The sequence below is a fragment of the Desarmillaria tabescens genome (genome assembly GCF_030435595.1).
Source record: "Desarmillaria tabescens strain CCBAS 213 chromosome Unknown EV420scaffold_3, whole genome shotgun sequence".
NCBI lineage: Eukaryota > Fungi > Basidiomycota > Agaricomycetes > Agaricales > Physalacriaceae > Desarmillaria > Desarmillaria tabescens.
Window position 1 is genome coordinate 1169792 of NW_026848302.1, and position 11980 is coordinate 1181771.

The 11980-nt window shown below is 48.0% G+C and overlaps 5 protein-coding genes across 5 annotated transcripts; 4 read left to right on the forward strand and 1 right to left on the reverse strand.

Annotated features, from left to right (window-relative positions):
• On the forward strand, positions 1-1866 carry EV420DRAFT_1300352 (import inner membrane translocase subunit tim44). The gene is made up of 7 exons (XM_060468382.1): positions 1-403; positions 459-590; positions 637-881; positions 932-1274; positions 1326-1415; positions 1469-1678; positions 1727-1866. The coding sequence occupies exons 1-7, from the start codon at positions 80-82 to the stop codon at positions 1757-1759; spliced, it is 1377 nt and encodes a 458-aa protein (XP_060337696.1). The 5' UTR covers positions 1-79; the 3' UTR covers positions 1760-1866.
• EV420DRAFT_1507205 (uncharacterized protein) lies at positions 1867-4258 on the forward strand. The gene is made up of 8 exons (XM_060471358.1): positions 1867-2113; positions 2163-2256; positions 2314-2490; positions 2546-2681; positions 2733-3559; positions 3606-3730; positions 3791-3937; positions 3990-4258. Exons 1-8 carry the CDS (start codon positions 1911-1913, stop codon positions 4186-4188), a joined length of 1908 nt encoding a protein of 635 aa, XP_060337697.1. The 5' UTR covers positions 1867-1910; the 3' UTR covers positions 4189-4258.
• A 93-nt stretch (positions 4259-4351) lies between these two features.
• EV420DRAFT_1699676 (fungal-specific transcription factor domain-containing protein) lies at positions 4352-7507 on the reverse strand (the record flags this gene model as incomplete). Its single annotated transcript, XM_060479480.1, has 13 exons — positions 4352-4527; positions 4576-5172; positions 5225-5248; positions 5298-5434; positions 5486-5715; positions 5766-5883; positions 5933-6092; positions 6145-6213; positions 6270-6424; positions 6473-7174; positions 7233-7287; positions 7345-7361; positions 7415-7507. The coding sequence occupies 13 exons, from the start codon at positions 7505-7507 to the stop codon at positions 4467-4469; spliced, it is 2418 nt and encodes an 805-aa protein (XP_060337698.1). The 3' UTR covers positions 4352-4466.
• Positions 7508-8225: 718 nt separating this feature from the next.
• On the forward strand, positions 8226-9650 carry EV420DRAFT_1617251 (XPA-binding protein 1; the record flags this gene model as incomplete). The annotated part of the gene is made up of 7 exons (XM_060475215.1): positions 8226-8461; positions 8515-8619; positions 8675-8848; positions 8899-9118; positions 9169-9251; positions 9303-9505; positions 9562-9650. The coding sequence occupies 7 exons, from the start codon at positions 8226-8228 to the stop codon at positions 9648-9650; spliced, it is 1110 nt and encodes a 369-aa protein (XP_060337699.1).
• Positions 9651-9851: 201 nt separating this feature from the next.
• EV420DRAFT_665777 (kinase-like domain-containing protein) lies at positions 9852-11920 on the forward strand. Its single transcript, XM_060482990.1, has 11 exons — positions 9852-9883; positions 9934-10110; positions 10163-10185; positions 10245-10250; positions 10300-10456; positions 10514-10640; positions 10973-11143; positions 11199-11365; positions 11422-11563; positions 11617-11653; positions 11706-11920. The coding sequence occupies exons 2-11, from the start codon at positions 10103-10105 to the stop codon at positions 11768-11770; spliced, it is 903 nt and encodes a 300-aa protein (XP_060337700.1). The 5' UTR covers positions 9852-9883; positions 9934-10102; the 3' UTR covers positions 11771-11920.
• Positions 11921-11980: the final 60 nt, after the last annotated feature.

Below are 11980 nucleotides of genomic sequence, written 5' to 3' on the forward strand. Positions count from 1 at the left end.
CGTGGCAAATTTTTTGGCGATCGGATTCGGAGAACTTACGCGAGCTCTAAGCCGTTCTTGTCGTCTTGACTTGTCGTTCATGCTACCTCGACATCTACAGAGTCTCGTCCTTCGCTCATCTCTGCGCAGCCGTGCAGTTCTCTCTCACCATTATTTGAGGAATTTTCCTTCCCGGATACCACCACCTATCCTTGGCGCACCAAGAGCGAACTTTCACGCTTCTTCGAGACAACTAAATGAACCACCAAAATCTCCATTCCAGACTTTCGTCGATGTTCTGAAGGATGAGCTACGGAAGAACAGGGAACTTCAGGACAATGTCAAACTTCTACAGGGTGATGTTGACAAGTTCCAGGATTCAGAAGCCATGAAAAAGGCCCGGGCAGCATATGAGAGAGCCAGAGTACGTCTCTAAATCATGCGTTTTGTAAGAGGTCGCTAATACTATCATTTTGTAGCTCACCTCAAGCATCAAAGAAAATCCACGGTTGCGCGCAGCCGCCGAAGAGCTGAAGAAGACCGGTGTCAAAGTCGGAGACGCTGTAGGGGAAGCCCTGAAGAGCATGGAAGAAAGCGAGATCGTCCGGGCGGTACGTACCTACCTCCAGCTTTGAAGTTGCCACTCAAGTCAACCAGATATCTCGAGCAACGGGCGCCGTCTCCGAAACGATAAAAAAGTCTACCGAGCCCATCCGGAATACAGCTGCCTATCAATCTCTTTCCGAAACATTGATTGACGCGCTCGACGATAGCGGTAGTGCGAAACACGCCGGTTTTGAGGAGAAGGAGGCGCGCCGTCTTCGTCGACAGCGACGGCTAATCAAAGCCGGGAAAGATAGCGGCTTAGGACCGGCATCCAAACGAACAGCTGCTAATCCTGAGTTCGTAAGCTCTCTTCATTCGTGGTCCATCTTACTGATTCCGTTTCCAGAGCTGGCTCGTCTGTTGTTCTACACAAGGACTCGCCCCGCCAAGAAAAATGGAACCGGCTAAAAGAGACAAACCCCATCCTGCGGACCTTTGTGTCCTTGCGGAACTCGTATGAAGAAACAGAAAATCCTGTCATCTCGTCGATCCGGTCGGTGACGCAGACGGTCGGTTCGTGGTTTGATGAGAACGAGACGGCTCAGGTCATGCGGTTGATGAAGGCGATGGATCCAACATTCAACAGGGAGGGCTTTGAACGCGAGCTGAGGGAATACATTGTACCGGAAGTTGTGGACGCGTATCTATCTGCTGATCAGGAAGCATTGAAGGCATGGTGTGGGGAAGCCGTGAGTCTCTATTGAATCGAGCTGCTAAAGGAAATTGAAAGTTCCTTCTAGACATATAATGTTCTATGGGCAACAATGGAGCAGTACTTACGGCAAGGACTCATCAGCGACAGCAAAGTCCTTGATATCCGACAAGTTGATGTTCGTCATGCATGCTTTCTGTCGTGTTCGTCCTTCTAACACTCAAATCATAGGTTTCTGCCGGCAAGATCCTGGAGAATAACATTCCCATCTTCGTGATACAGTTTAACACGCAAGAAGTGCTTCTCTTCCGGAATGCGAAGACGCGAGAAATTGTGGTTGGTGCAGAAGATCGGGTGGAACAATGCACATACATTGCTGCCATCACGCGATTAGAGGACGAGTTGACTAACGAGCTCACTGGCGGGTGGAAGGTAGTCGAGGTATGTTTTTTTTTCTCCTGCTAGGCAACGTTCTAACAGCCATTTTAGATGGGTCGCAGGAGCGCAAGAGCATACCTATAAAAGTACAGTAGCAATATTATTATCTACGTAGTTATTTAGCAGGACGTTTGATAATCACCACTCAACGCTTAGACAATCTTGACGTGGCTGTGCTACATCCTCATCGCTGTCCTTTTTGGGAATTCCGCCATTATTCCTCTCCCCACGTCGTATGGACAGCAGATCGCCACCAAATCTTCTGTACTTGACAATATACAATCCGACACTACGACCAGCAGATAACTTGCCTACAGATGATGAAGATGCGGAGGAACAAGCGCATATTTTGTTCTACACATCGAAGGAACGGGCCGTCTCTCGCGACAGGATGCTCAGACAGGTCGGATTAGCTAAAGCCTTGGTGAACTTCTCAGAGTGAGTATATGCTGCCGACAGTCAGTGCGAAATCCTTAACGTTGTATAGTATGTTCAACCCAGACGATGCCTGTAACAATATACATTCCCAAGGCAGGCGCATGGTCATGGTGTCTCCGGAGCCCGACTTTTGGATAACCGCAGTAGGTGCCGTTTCTTGCCTGCGTTTGCGGTCATATTAATTCAGTAGGGTGGCATAGTGCGTCGAGCTGGCAAAGACCATTCGTACACCCACCGTTGGACGAAGCAAGGGCAAGCAGAAAGCCAAGACAGGTACCACCAGCAAGGACGTGGCTTTAGTCTGTGACTACCAAGACTCATCTGTTGATGACATATCTCTGAGAACGGATATTTGTCGTGGATACGAGCAATTCAAGGTAGGCGGTTGACTAGTCATTGGTAGCTGAACGATATTCATTGTACTGAGAGCAGCTTACACACGGTTCATTGACGAGTATCCTTTCAGCACTTGGACAGCAAGCATTAGAACTGCAACTAGAAAGATTCTTTACCCCATGGGCATGGGCCTGGAATTTGGATTGCGACCGTGGATTCGGAGACCACCTTGGTACGTACGGTAATATTCACGTCCATCATTGTAAATGACGTATAGTCGTAGGCATACCATTACATCCCCAATACCGCTCCCTGGTACCCCTCTTAGACGATTTCGCATCCCTGATACCCACTACAGCCTCGTCGATAATAGTTACCCCCTCCCATGTGATACCATCCGCGTCTTTTGTCAAAGCCCGTTACCCTTCCTCCTTTCCAGAACACCTAATGTGCCTAATACCTCCCCCTCCCCCACCTTCACCGCAGTTACCACCGGATTCCCCTGTAAAGAAGCGGCCGCCTGACCCAGAAGCAGACACACGGTCGTCCTCATTCCTCGGCATGCCCACGGGGAACCTGAATATGAATATGGATGTTCGAAAGTGGGGTTGGCCTGGGTACCTCACATTTAAGGGATCTGCAAAGCGGCCAGAAATACCAACGGCAGAGGTCAACCCTCCTACACCCAAGGACGGAGGGGAGGTTGAAAATGTTGAAATCGACAAGAGCGCGTTGGACGATGCTATTCATTCAGATGTGATTTCTGTTCACAGTACCAAGCCAATGAATGGCGATGCCGCGGTGAAATCTTCTCATGGTGACGAGAGTGGTGAATCCGAGACTTCGGCTGGGACTTCTCAGAGCTCATCGCCAGGATCATTGAATATGTCGTTATCTGCGGACGAAAAAGCTGTTTCACAGGGCTCGCATGACAATTCTGTGGAGAGTTCTACATCGTCTCGTGATGATGGTTCCTCAACTTCTTCGAAGGAAGGGAGCATTTCTTCACCAAGCCTAGAGCCTCCGCCAGAGCTCTCTAACCTTACGGTATACCTCTCGGACCCGCCTGATGGTCTCAATACAAGACGGAGCAAAGTAGTATACATGACAGTAAGTCTTGACATATTTTGAGTATATATCACTAAATGGAATTTAGCAACATCCTGTCCTTGTTGCAGTGGCTGGGCTTGAAGACGCTGACTACGATCTGAGTCTTGCTGCAAAGGTCCATCAACTATGCATGGAAGTAAAGGGAATCCTCGACGATAACGCATTAACCAGGTACTCACCAAAAACCAAAGAAATTTTGTGACACTCGAACTGATATTTATCTACATTCAGCAGTAGCACGGAAACGTTACCGTCAGCTACTAAGATTCTACAGCCAAAGGATCGACATCTTGTTTCCAGGGCCCAATTCACTATGTCCAACGACAAGTTCGCAGCCAAGCCAGAGCAGTTCTATATCGCGCAACACCTGCTAGAAAGGTGCGATACTACCGATTCTGAAATTCTGCCCATTTTTACTGATAACGTGTAGCGACCCCGATGTCCAAGAAGTCTTTTCTCGAGGCATGAATCCGCAGCACTGGCATATCGCTCAGCGTGCGCTGAATCGAGATACGGATGGAGATGTTTACCTCGAAGTATCCAGAAAGGAAACGAGTTTGTCTGACGTGGATAATGTTTTAGCTGGGGTTGTTCGGAGGTATTCTTCTGTAGACGTTTTTCTACCATAGATGAGGACTTTCGTAAACTATGTATTTGCTTACTTGCTGTGAATTTCAGGCGACTTAGACGATATTGGGGTATCAACGTTCCAGATGAGTTTCCAGGAGACGTCCGCATTCTGCTTTCCTTTATTTATAGGGCAGTGCTTGCAACTTAGACTTGAAGACAAGATTTCAACAAACAGAAGATATGACATTATATTAATTATTATAGGCTGAATCAGTACGTTGCGGCTAAGTAGGTAGGTAAGAGGTGTTGTTACAAAGTTGTGACCATTTAAAACCCTTCACTGAGTCGACCAGGACGATTCGTTCACATTGTTGTGGTAGTTGCCCCAGTCACCTGATCTAGGTACAATCAGCAGAGCAAACAAATTATGGAAGGGGAGAACACACTCCATCGTTCCCGGGATGCTGTTCCACATGGTTCTCATTCTGTCGTAATTTCTGTCATCGCTACTTCCTCCAGACGGCTGTGACCTGGTCGCGTGCGAGTCGCTATCATAAGGGTAATATAACATGTACCCTGGATCATGCTCTTGTCTTGGATGACTGGAGGAAGGCTGGTAATAGTCGTATATCTGAGGGTGTTGTTCGGGAACATTGTGAGAGAAAGTGGCTTGGTCATGGGGATACACTCGTTCCGATGAGTCACTGTTCATAGGAAGGGAGGAAGCCTGAGACTGTGGCCACTGAGAGTATGCGGACGTCGATTGACAATCGCATTGAGGGTCGTTTGTTGGCTGAGAGATGGATGTTGTGCGCCGCTCGGAGGAGGGGGATTCAGAGGGTCCTGGTGCATACGTATCCATAGGCTCGCTGGCGGAAGGATAGTTCGATTCACCATAGGAATTTTCGGCAGCATAAGAGTCCCTTCGAACGCCGGACATTCCGCATTCATTAGGATCAAACGGACAGTCAGAATCTCTTTTACTTGAGACAGGGCTGGGCGGTGGTAGATCTCCAGCTGTCGTCAACTGAAAAAGAATATCCCTAATGAACGGGTGATCGATAAAAACCCAAGTCCTGAGAAGCGGGAGCCTACCATAATACACCAGCAAATCGCCACCTGTCGGTCATTCAATTACTCGATTACTTTTCTGTTTTAAGCAGCATACCTTGATTCCAAGTCCCGAAGGACTCTCATACATTTATAGACATCTTCCATCTCTTTCTTAACGTCAGCCGAAAGGCCAGACTGCTGCCCTTCCCAGATATTGAACAACAGAACAACTGCGGCACTGAATGCTAGAAACTGCGTAGAAAATCAGCAGATTGAACAAGCTTGTAAGTGAATTAGGCTCACACCAGAGAGTGGGAACTTGCCCCCGCGTCGATACTGGATATCCACGATATGAGCACATGAACGAGCAGCATTGGTGCATATTGCGAGGGAGGGGAATGGCCACTTCGATGAGTGGCGATGAGCGGCAATAAACGGCCTGTGGATTAGGATTTGCAGATTATAATAGGCTCCTAGTAATGTTGCAGATTGTTTGCAGTGTACGAGGTTCTCACGATTGGGGTCCCATCGCACTAGGGTACGTAGCGTTAGTGACTAGTTGGATCAAACAGACAAAACGAACAGTGATCTGGCAACGAGTCAATCCATACATTGAGCGCAGAGTCCAACTCTACGACAATTTGTTCTTCCCAATTCTTTTCCACCAAACCGAACATAGCCTTCGGCTTGGCCGTGCAGTACTAGAGGCAGTGAGCGTCAATATAACCTGATTAACTATGATCCACATACGATAGTGCGCAAGCAGATCATCAGAAGCCTTGTCAGTCTTATTTGACAATTAAAATAAGATATGAGTGAAGGTTTCCCCTCGGGTTGCTTGAAAGCTTGCTCTGGATATATGTGATCCCAATATTCATCGTCACAATCGGCAGGCAAGTCAGCATCAATGCTATGAAACTTGTGAGACTGTGTTCAATCAATTTTGACTATTTTGAGCATACTCTTCATCGTTAATCGCACATGGACGGCCCAGCGCAGAGCTGAGGTCCCTATCTATACATAAGAGACACCTGGAATGTGAATCCAGCAAGTCAGTCACACCGTTAGCGCAGAAGAAAAGATTTACCAAAATACTCGTCTCCAGGATTCTGCTTCTGCGCTATTGAGACCATCATGCGCCTTCTTTCGATGAGCTCCTGCCTCTTGTGCCACACGGAGACCAATGCCGGCCATAGTCCAGGCGGTCTGAGGTACAAAACCACTCATGAATGCTGCACTGAGCTATAGACACGTCAGTCTTTATATATAGGAAGACCAAGTCGGGCTTACGCACGTCGATTGACAGTCGTATAGTAGAGGCGAGCTCAAGAACGGAATTTCCCTGCGACACTCAAAGATCTGTTGCATCCACTTCCACCCATTGGAAGATGGATCATTATCGATCAAGACGCGTGGATCAGTCGAATATCTTGAACCTAGAGCGCAAACAGCCAACAGCACTCTAGCAAAAACCGGGTCACTGACATGCGTCGACTCTGAGACCAACCGTTCAAAACTTGGTCGATGCAAAATAGGAAGGAAGATATTGCTTTCCGTAAAATATAGGCCAATCAACGACCACAGTAGATCGTTGTCCGGGAAGCTGTATTCCACATTAACTTGGACCTGTGAAAGACGACCGGGAGTATGCCAGAGCGGCTCCCAGAACTCGGGTCTTCTCAGAGGAATCTTCGATGGATCGCACAAACATGAAGGGCGTCCACACTTAAGGTCGAGTGCTGTCTGTATTAACTGTGCGTGGCTGGACTTGCCAAAGAATCTGCCATGAGTATAGTTCTGAAATCGCCGAAGATTAGTTTCCAGTACGTCATCATAATCATCCTCGGAAACGAAGCGTCCTTTCTCGTTGGTGATGTCCCTGCCAAGAGATCGCATGAGGTTAGGTATCAAGCCATTAGCCTCGTCAGAAGCAGGCAATGTAGCAGGCTCTTTTTCTAGTTGCTCAGTCAGGTCCGCATCGGGAGGGAGCATCTTTAGAACACTTCGAGTGTCAGAGGGTTAAATGGAAAAGACAAGACAACATTCTTACCTTGCGCAGTAACTGTTCCATTTCATTGACTTTCATCTCAAGGCTTTCGACGTAACTATATACCCAAAAGTGAGACGAAATGTTTGGACAAGAAAAGATGAAGTTCACGGACCGTTGAGATGGGATTCGCTGCCAGAATAATCAGAACTACAACTATACAGAAAACACAGGATGATAATCACATTATTAACATCGAGATACGTGCATGCCAAGTTGGCGGCAATACAATTGGAGCACTTCTTTCCTAGCAGTCGGTTTCCATCACCTATGATCATTCAGTGCATACATAGGTTAGTCTGCCGAGTCCTGGTAAGATGCAACCTACACCGAGCTCAAATCGTCCGTCAGGGCCAGCCACGTGATTCACCGAGGAAGGAGACTTACTTTTCTTCCGTCGACAGAGGTCACACGCTCTCTGTACGCGTCGCTTTCGCGTACTATAGACAAGGTCAAGGTTGATACTGTGGTATCGTTGCATGTCAAGTAGTTGGGCGTTCGTAGCATCTTCTACTACTAATATAAGAGAAAAAATTTTCTGGAAGCTGACAGACCCGGCGCCGAAAGATCATATCAGTATTAAGCTGAAAACTCTGCGAACCCAGGCCGGAGAGCAGTTGGATGTAACATTGTATCAGCACAAATGACGTGAAAGTACCAGGGGCTGTGTAGCCGGCCCCGTCGGCAGCGGTGGCGGTGCTTCTGGTTGTCGAGAGCCCTAGATCCAAGCGGCAAGAAATGCCGATATGTTCGCCTTTTTCACTCCCAGCATCATGAAACCACAGAAACTACATTTATCAGCTTCTCGAGATTTTCTTAGAGGCTTCCCGGACGGCGGTACCGGTTGCCACTCGTGAGTTTCTCGATGCCGGCATGCTGACATTGGTGACAACTTTTTGATTGTGCACGTGCCGATGACTCGTCATCTATCATCGATCACGTGTACAAACGTCCATTTTCCTTCTCTGTCTGAATCTCCCTCCAGACCATCCAAAAATGGCGAGCTCGACGACCGATGTGCCTCCAAAGAAAAAGCCAGTCGCCATCATTACCATTGGCATGGCTGGTGCAGGCAAGTCGACTTTTGTCCAGCGAATAAATTCGTATCTACATTCGCAAGATCCTCCGTCGCCGCCATATATCCTCAATCTCGACCCTGCTGTGACCCATGTGCCGTTCGAAGCCAACATTGACATCCGGGATACCGTGAACTATCAAGAAGTCATGAAGCAGTGTGTATATGACTGACTCTACCCTCGCATCCGGTTGAAACGGTCTGTACGAGGTACAACTTGGGCCCCAATGGAGGCATCTTGACCGCGCTCAATCTTTTTACGACAAAGTTTGATCAGGTGCTGGAGCTCGTTGAAAAGAGAGCAGAGACCGTTGAGTATGCATATCTTTTCCCTTGCACTCGTGGTTCTTGATTGTTGATTGTGCGGCAGCTATGTTATTCTTGATACTCCAGGGCAAATTGAGATCTTTACGTGGTCTGCCTCTGGCGCCATAATTACTGATGCTGTGGCGTCTTCATTACCCACAGTCGTCGCATATATTATCGATACTCCTCGGACAACGGCTCCCGCCACGTTCATGTCTAATATGCTCTATGCCTGCAGGTCAACTTGTTCTACCTTGTGTTAACATCGCGCGCTCACCTTTCGTATAGCATCTTGTACAAGACCAAACTTCCATTCATCCTGGTGTTCAACAAGATTGATGTCGAACCGCACGACTTTGCGATCAATTGGATGCATGATTTTGAGGCCTTCCAAGAGGCTTTAGCAACTCATGGTGGAGCCCGAGATTCTGAAGGCGAGCCAACGTACATGAATAGCCTCATGAACAGCATGAGTCTTGTACTAGATGAGTTCTATAGGAATCTTAAAGTGAGTTACTTGTGTTAAACTCATCTACGATAAACTCATACAGCTGTTAGGCAATTGGCGTTTCTAGTGTGACTGGGCAGGGCATCAAAGAATTTTTTGATGCAGTAGAGGCGTCTCGGAAGGAATATGAAGAGTAAGGCAAATGTTGCCCCTAGATCTCATTGCTGATGGTACTTGCACAAAGGGAGTATCTACCGGAACTGGAGCGCGCAAGGGCTGCTCGGGAACAGAAACTTCAAGCTGCCAAAGACGATTCGATGAATCGATTGATGAAAGATCTCGAACTTGACCGACAGCGCAACCCAAATGCGGCCCTGCAAGACCGCTGGGACCCCAATGAAGATGACGACGAAGATGACGATACAGACGTGAATATTATCGATCAAAGTAAGTCTTGACCAGGAAATGCCACAGCAGAACTCTTACTCCAAGCTTGTTTGTAGGTGACGATCCGTGGCCCGGGCAGTATATCGATATGACGCGTGCTAGAAGGCATGACGACCAAGGCTTTACTTGGCCAAGGCCCGGATGAAATGAAACACCACTCACGTCGCGGGGCTAAGAATACGGCCCCACGAAGCCAGCATTGGAAGTATTTTGTATGGTAATGTGTGTAATGTATGTCCTTGTAGCCACATTTCGTGAGATAGACAGACCATCTTGGTGTAAATGTGTGGCAACTCCGCTGGCTTGCTTTGATCGCGGTAACCTTGCGGTCCCTACCCGGCCAGCCTTGTAAAGTGGAAACAATTGATTGTTATGACGGTGAGCAATGATGAGACGCTGAATTACGTGATCAACTCAAGGCCTAAAAGGGAGGAGTCCAAACTTTGTGACTTCGACCCACGCTCACCTTGATCTCCTCATCGCACGGCTGCTGTTTTCTCTGCCGTTCATTCATTTACTGCTGCATCAGAACACGCATACATCCACCGTACAAAGGACTATCGCAAGATCTTACCTCGTCGCTGCTCAGCTCGACAGATGGAACGGTGTGTCAGTACTGCACCATCTCGATGTTATACTGATGAGCTGCCCTTGAAGCTATGCGAAGATAGAGAAAGTCGGTGCGTCGCTGCCACCTACATGCGCCTTTCGGGTTACAGCTAACAAAAATTACCTCTAGGCGAAGGTCAGTCAACCCTTGGAGTGGCCAGCAGAACGTCATCTTCTGCCTGCAGGCACCTACGGTGTTGTATACAAGGCCCGGGATACCAGTTCCAACACTATCGTGGCCCTGAAGAAGATACGGCTCGAAGCAGAAGACGAGGGCGTTCCGAGCACTGCAATCCGTGAAATCAGTCTCCTGAAGGAGCTAAACGACGACAACATCGTGAGGTATATTGCTGCGCCACTCACCTCGGTTCATTTTCGCTGGCTTATAACCCGGCTCAGGCTGCTGGACATCGTTCATGCCGACCAGAAATTATACCTCGTATTTGAATTCTTAGATGTGGATCTCAAGCGCTACATGGACCTTGCCAACAAGAATCAAACACCTATCACCTTGGAAATGTCCAAGGTATGTCGTCGTATACTCTTCCCTGCGGTCCCTGCTGCTGTCGTCGCCTTCTCAACGCGCCGGTTATCGGCCTTCGACGCGTTCAGCGCGTGTGTACTTCGGAGTATCCCGTTGACCGGCTTCGAGCGCTGTTTCTCCCGCGTTCAATATGTCGTTCATAAATGGTCAATCAGCCGACGATAATCTTTGTGGCGCCACAATGCCCCAATCACAGCTGAAGTGGCTCTTTCGCGTTCTTAAGATCACGTGACAGAGACGCGACGCGTCTTGATTCAAGTCTTGTTTCTGTTTTCCTCTGGTAGCATCATGACAGCTTCTAATCACATTCCCAGCGGTTCTTGCATCAATTGAACTCAGGATTGGTCTATTGTCACTCTCATCGGATTCTTCATCGCGACTTGAAACCGCAAAATCTCCTCATTGACAAGCACAATAATCTGAAACTGGCCGACTTTGGACTTGCGCGGGCGTTCGGCATACCCATGAGGACTTACACTCATGAGGTTAGTTCCATCTGCGCTACCAGAATGTTCCTAATGCGGACCTTCGACGTTCTAGGTCGTAACGTTGTGGTACCGAGCGCCCGAAGTGCTTCTTGGATCCCGCCACTATTCGACGGCAGTCGACATGTGGTCAGTCGGAACCATATTTGCAGAGATGGCCTGTCAGGGGCAGCCGCTCTTCCCCGGTGATTCTGAAATAGACCAAATCTTTAAGATATTCCGGTGAGAACCGTACTCTTGTACTGCTGTGTTCAGGCTGACCGAGTGAATGTTATTAGGATTTTGGGAACACCGACCGAGGACATGTGGCCAGGCGTGAGTGCTTTGCCCGATTATAAGCCTACATTCCCCCGTTGGAGTGTGCAAGATGTCTCTCGGGTAGTCCCGGATTTGGATCCAGCGGGGATTGACATGCTTAAAGTGTGTCTATTTTCTTCCTTGATTCTTAGCCTGACATCTCTTGAATCTATCAGCGTCTCCTTGCTTATGATTCGGCTAAGCGTATTTCAGGTAGGGATCATCATTTCGTTGATGTGGTCCGTCACTGACTCTTGTCGTTCAGCGAAACGTGCACTTAAGCATCCTTACTTTGCTGATTATGAGTCCGACTCAAGTTCAAGTTCTTAATTCGCTCTCCTCCCTTCATTCGTTCACTCTTATTGCGACCGCTTTTGGTGTTGTTGTTAAGTATATAGTACACGGTAAACGTATGACCCCACCTTGTTATTGGTCTATTTTTCGATCTTCTACTTATCCATTCTTCATCACGACGCAAGCATACTTCCATTCTCTGTTACATGTCATGATCCCATTTGTAAGAGTATTGTTTTACCAGTT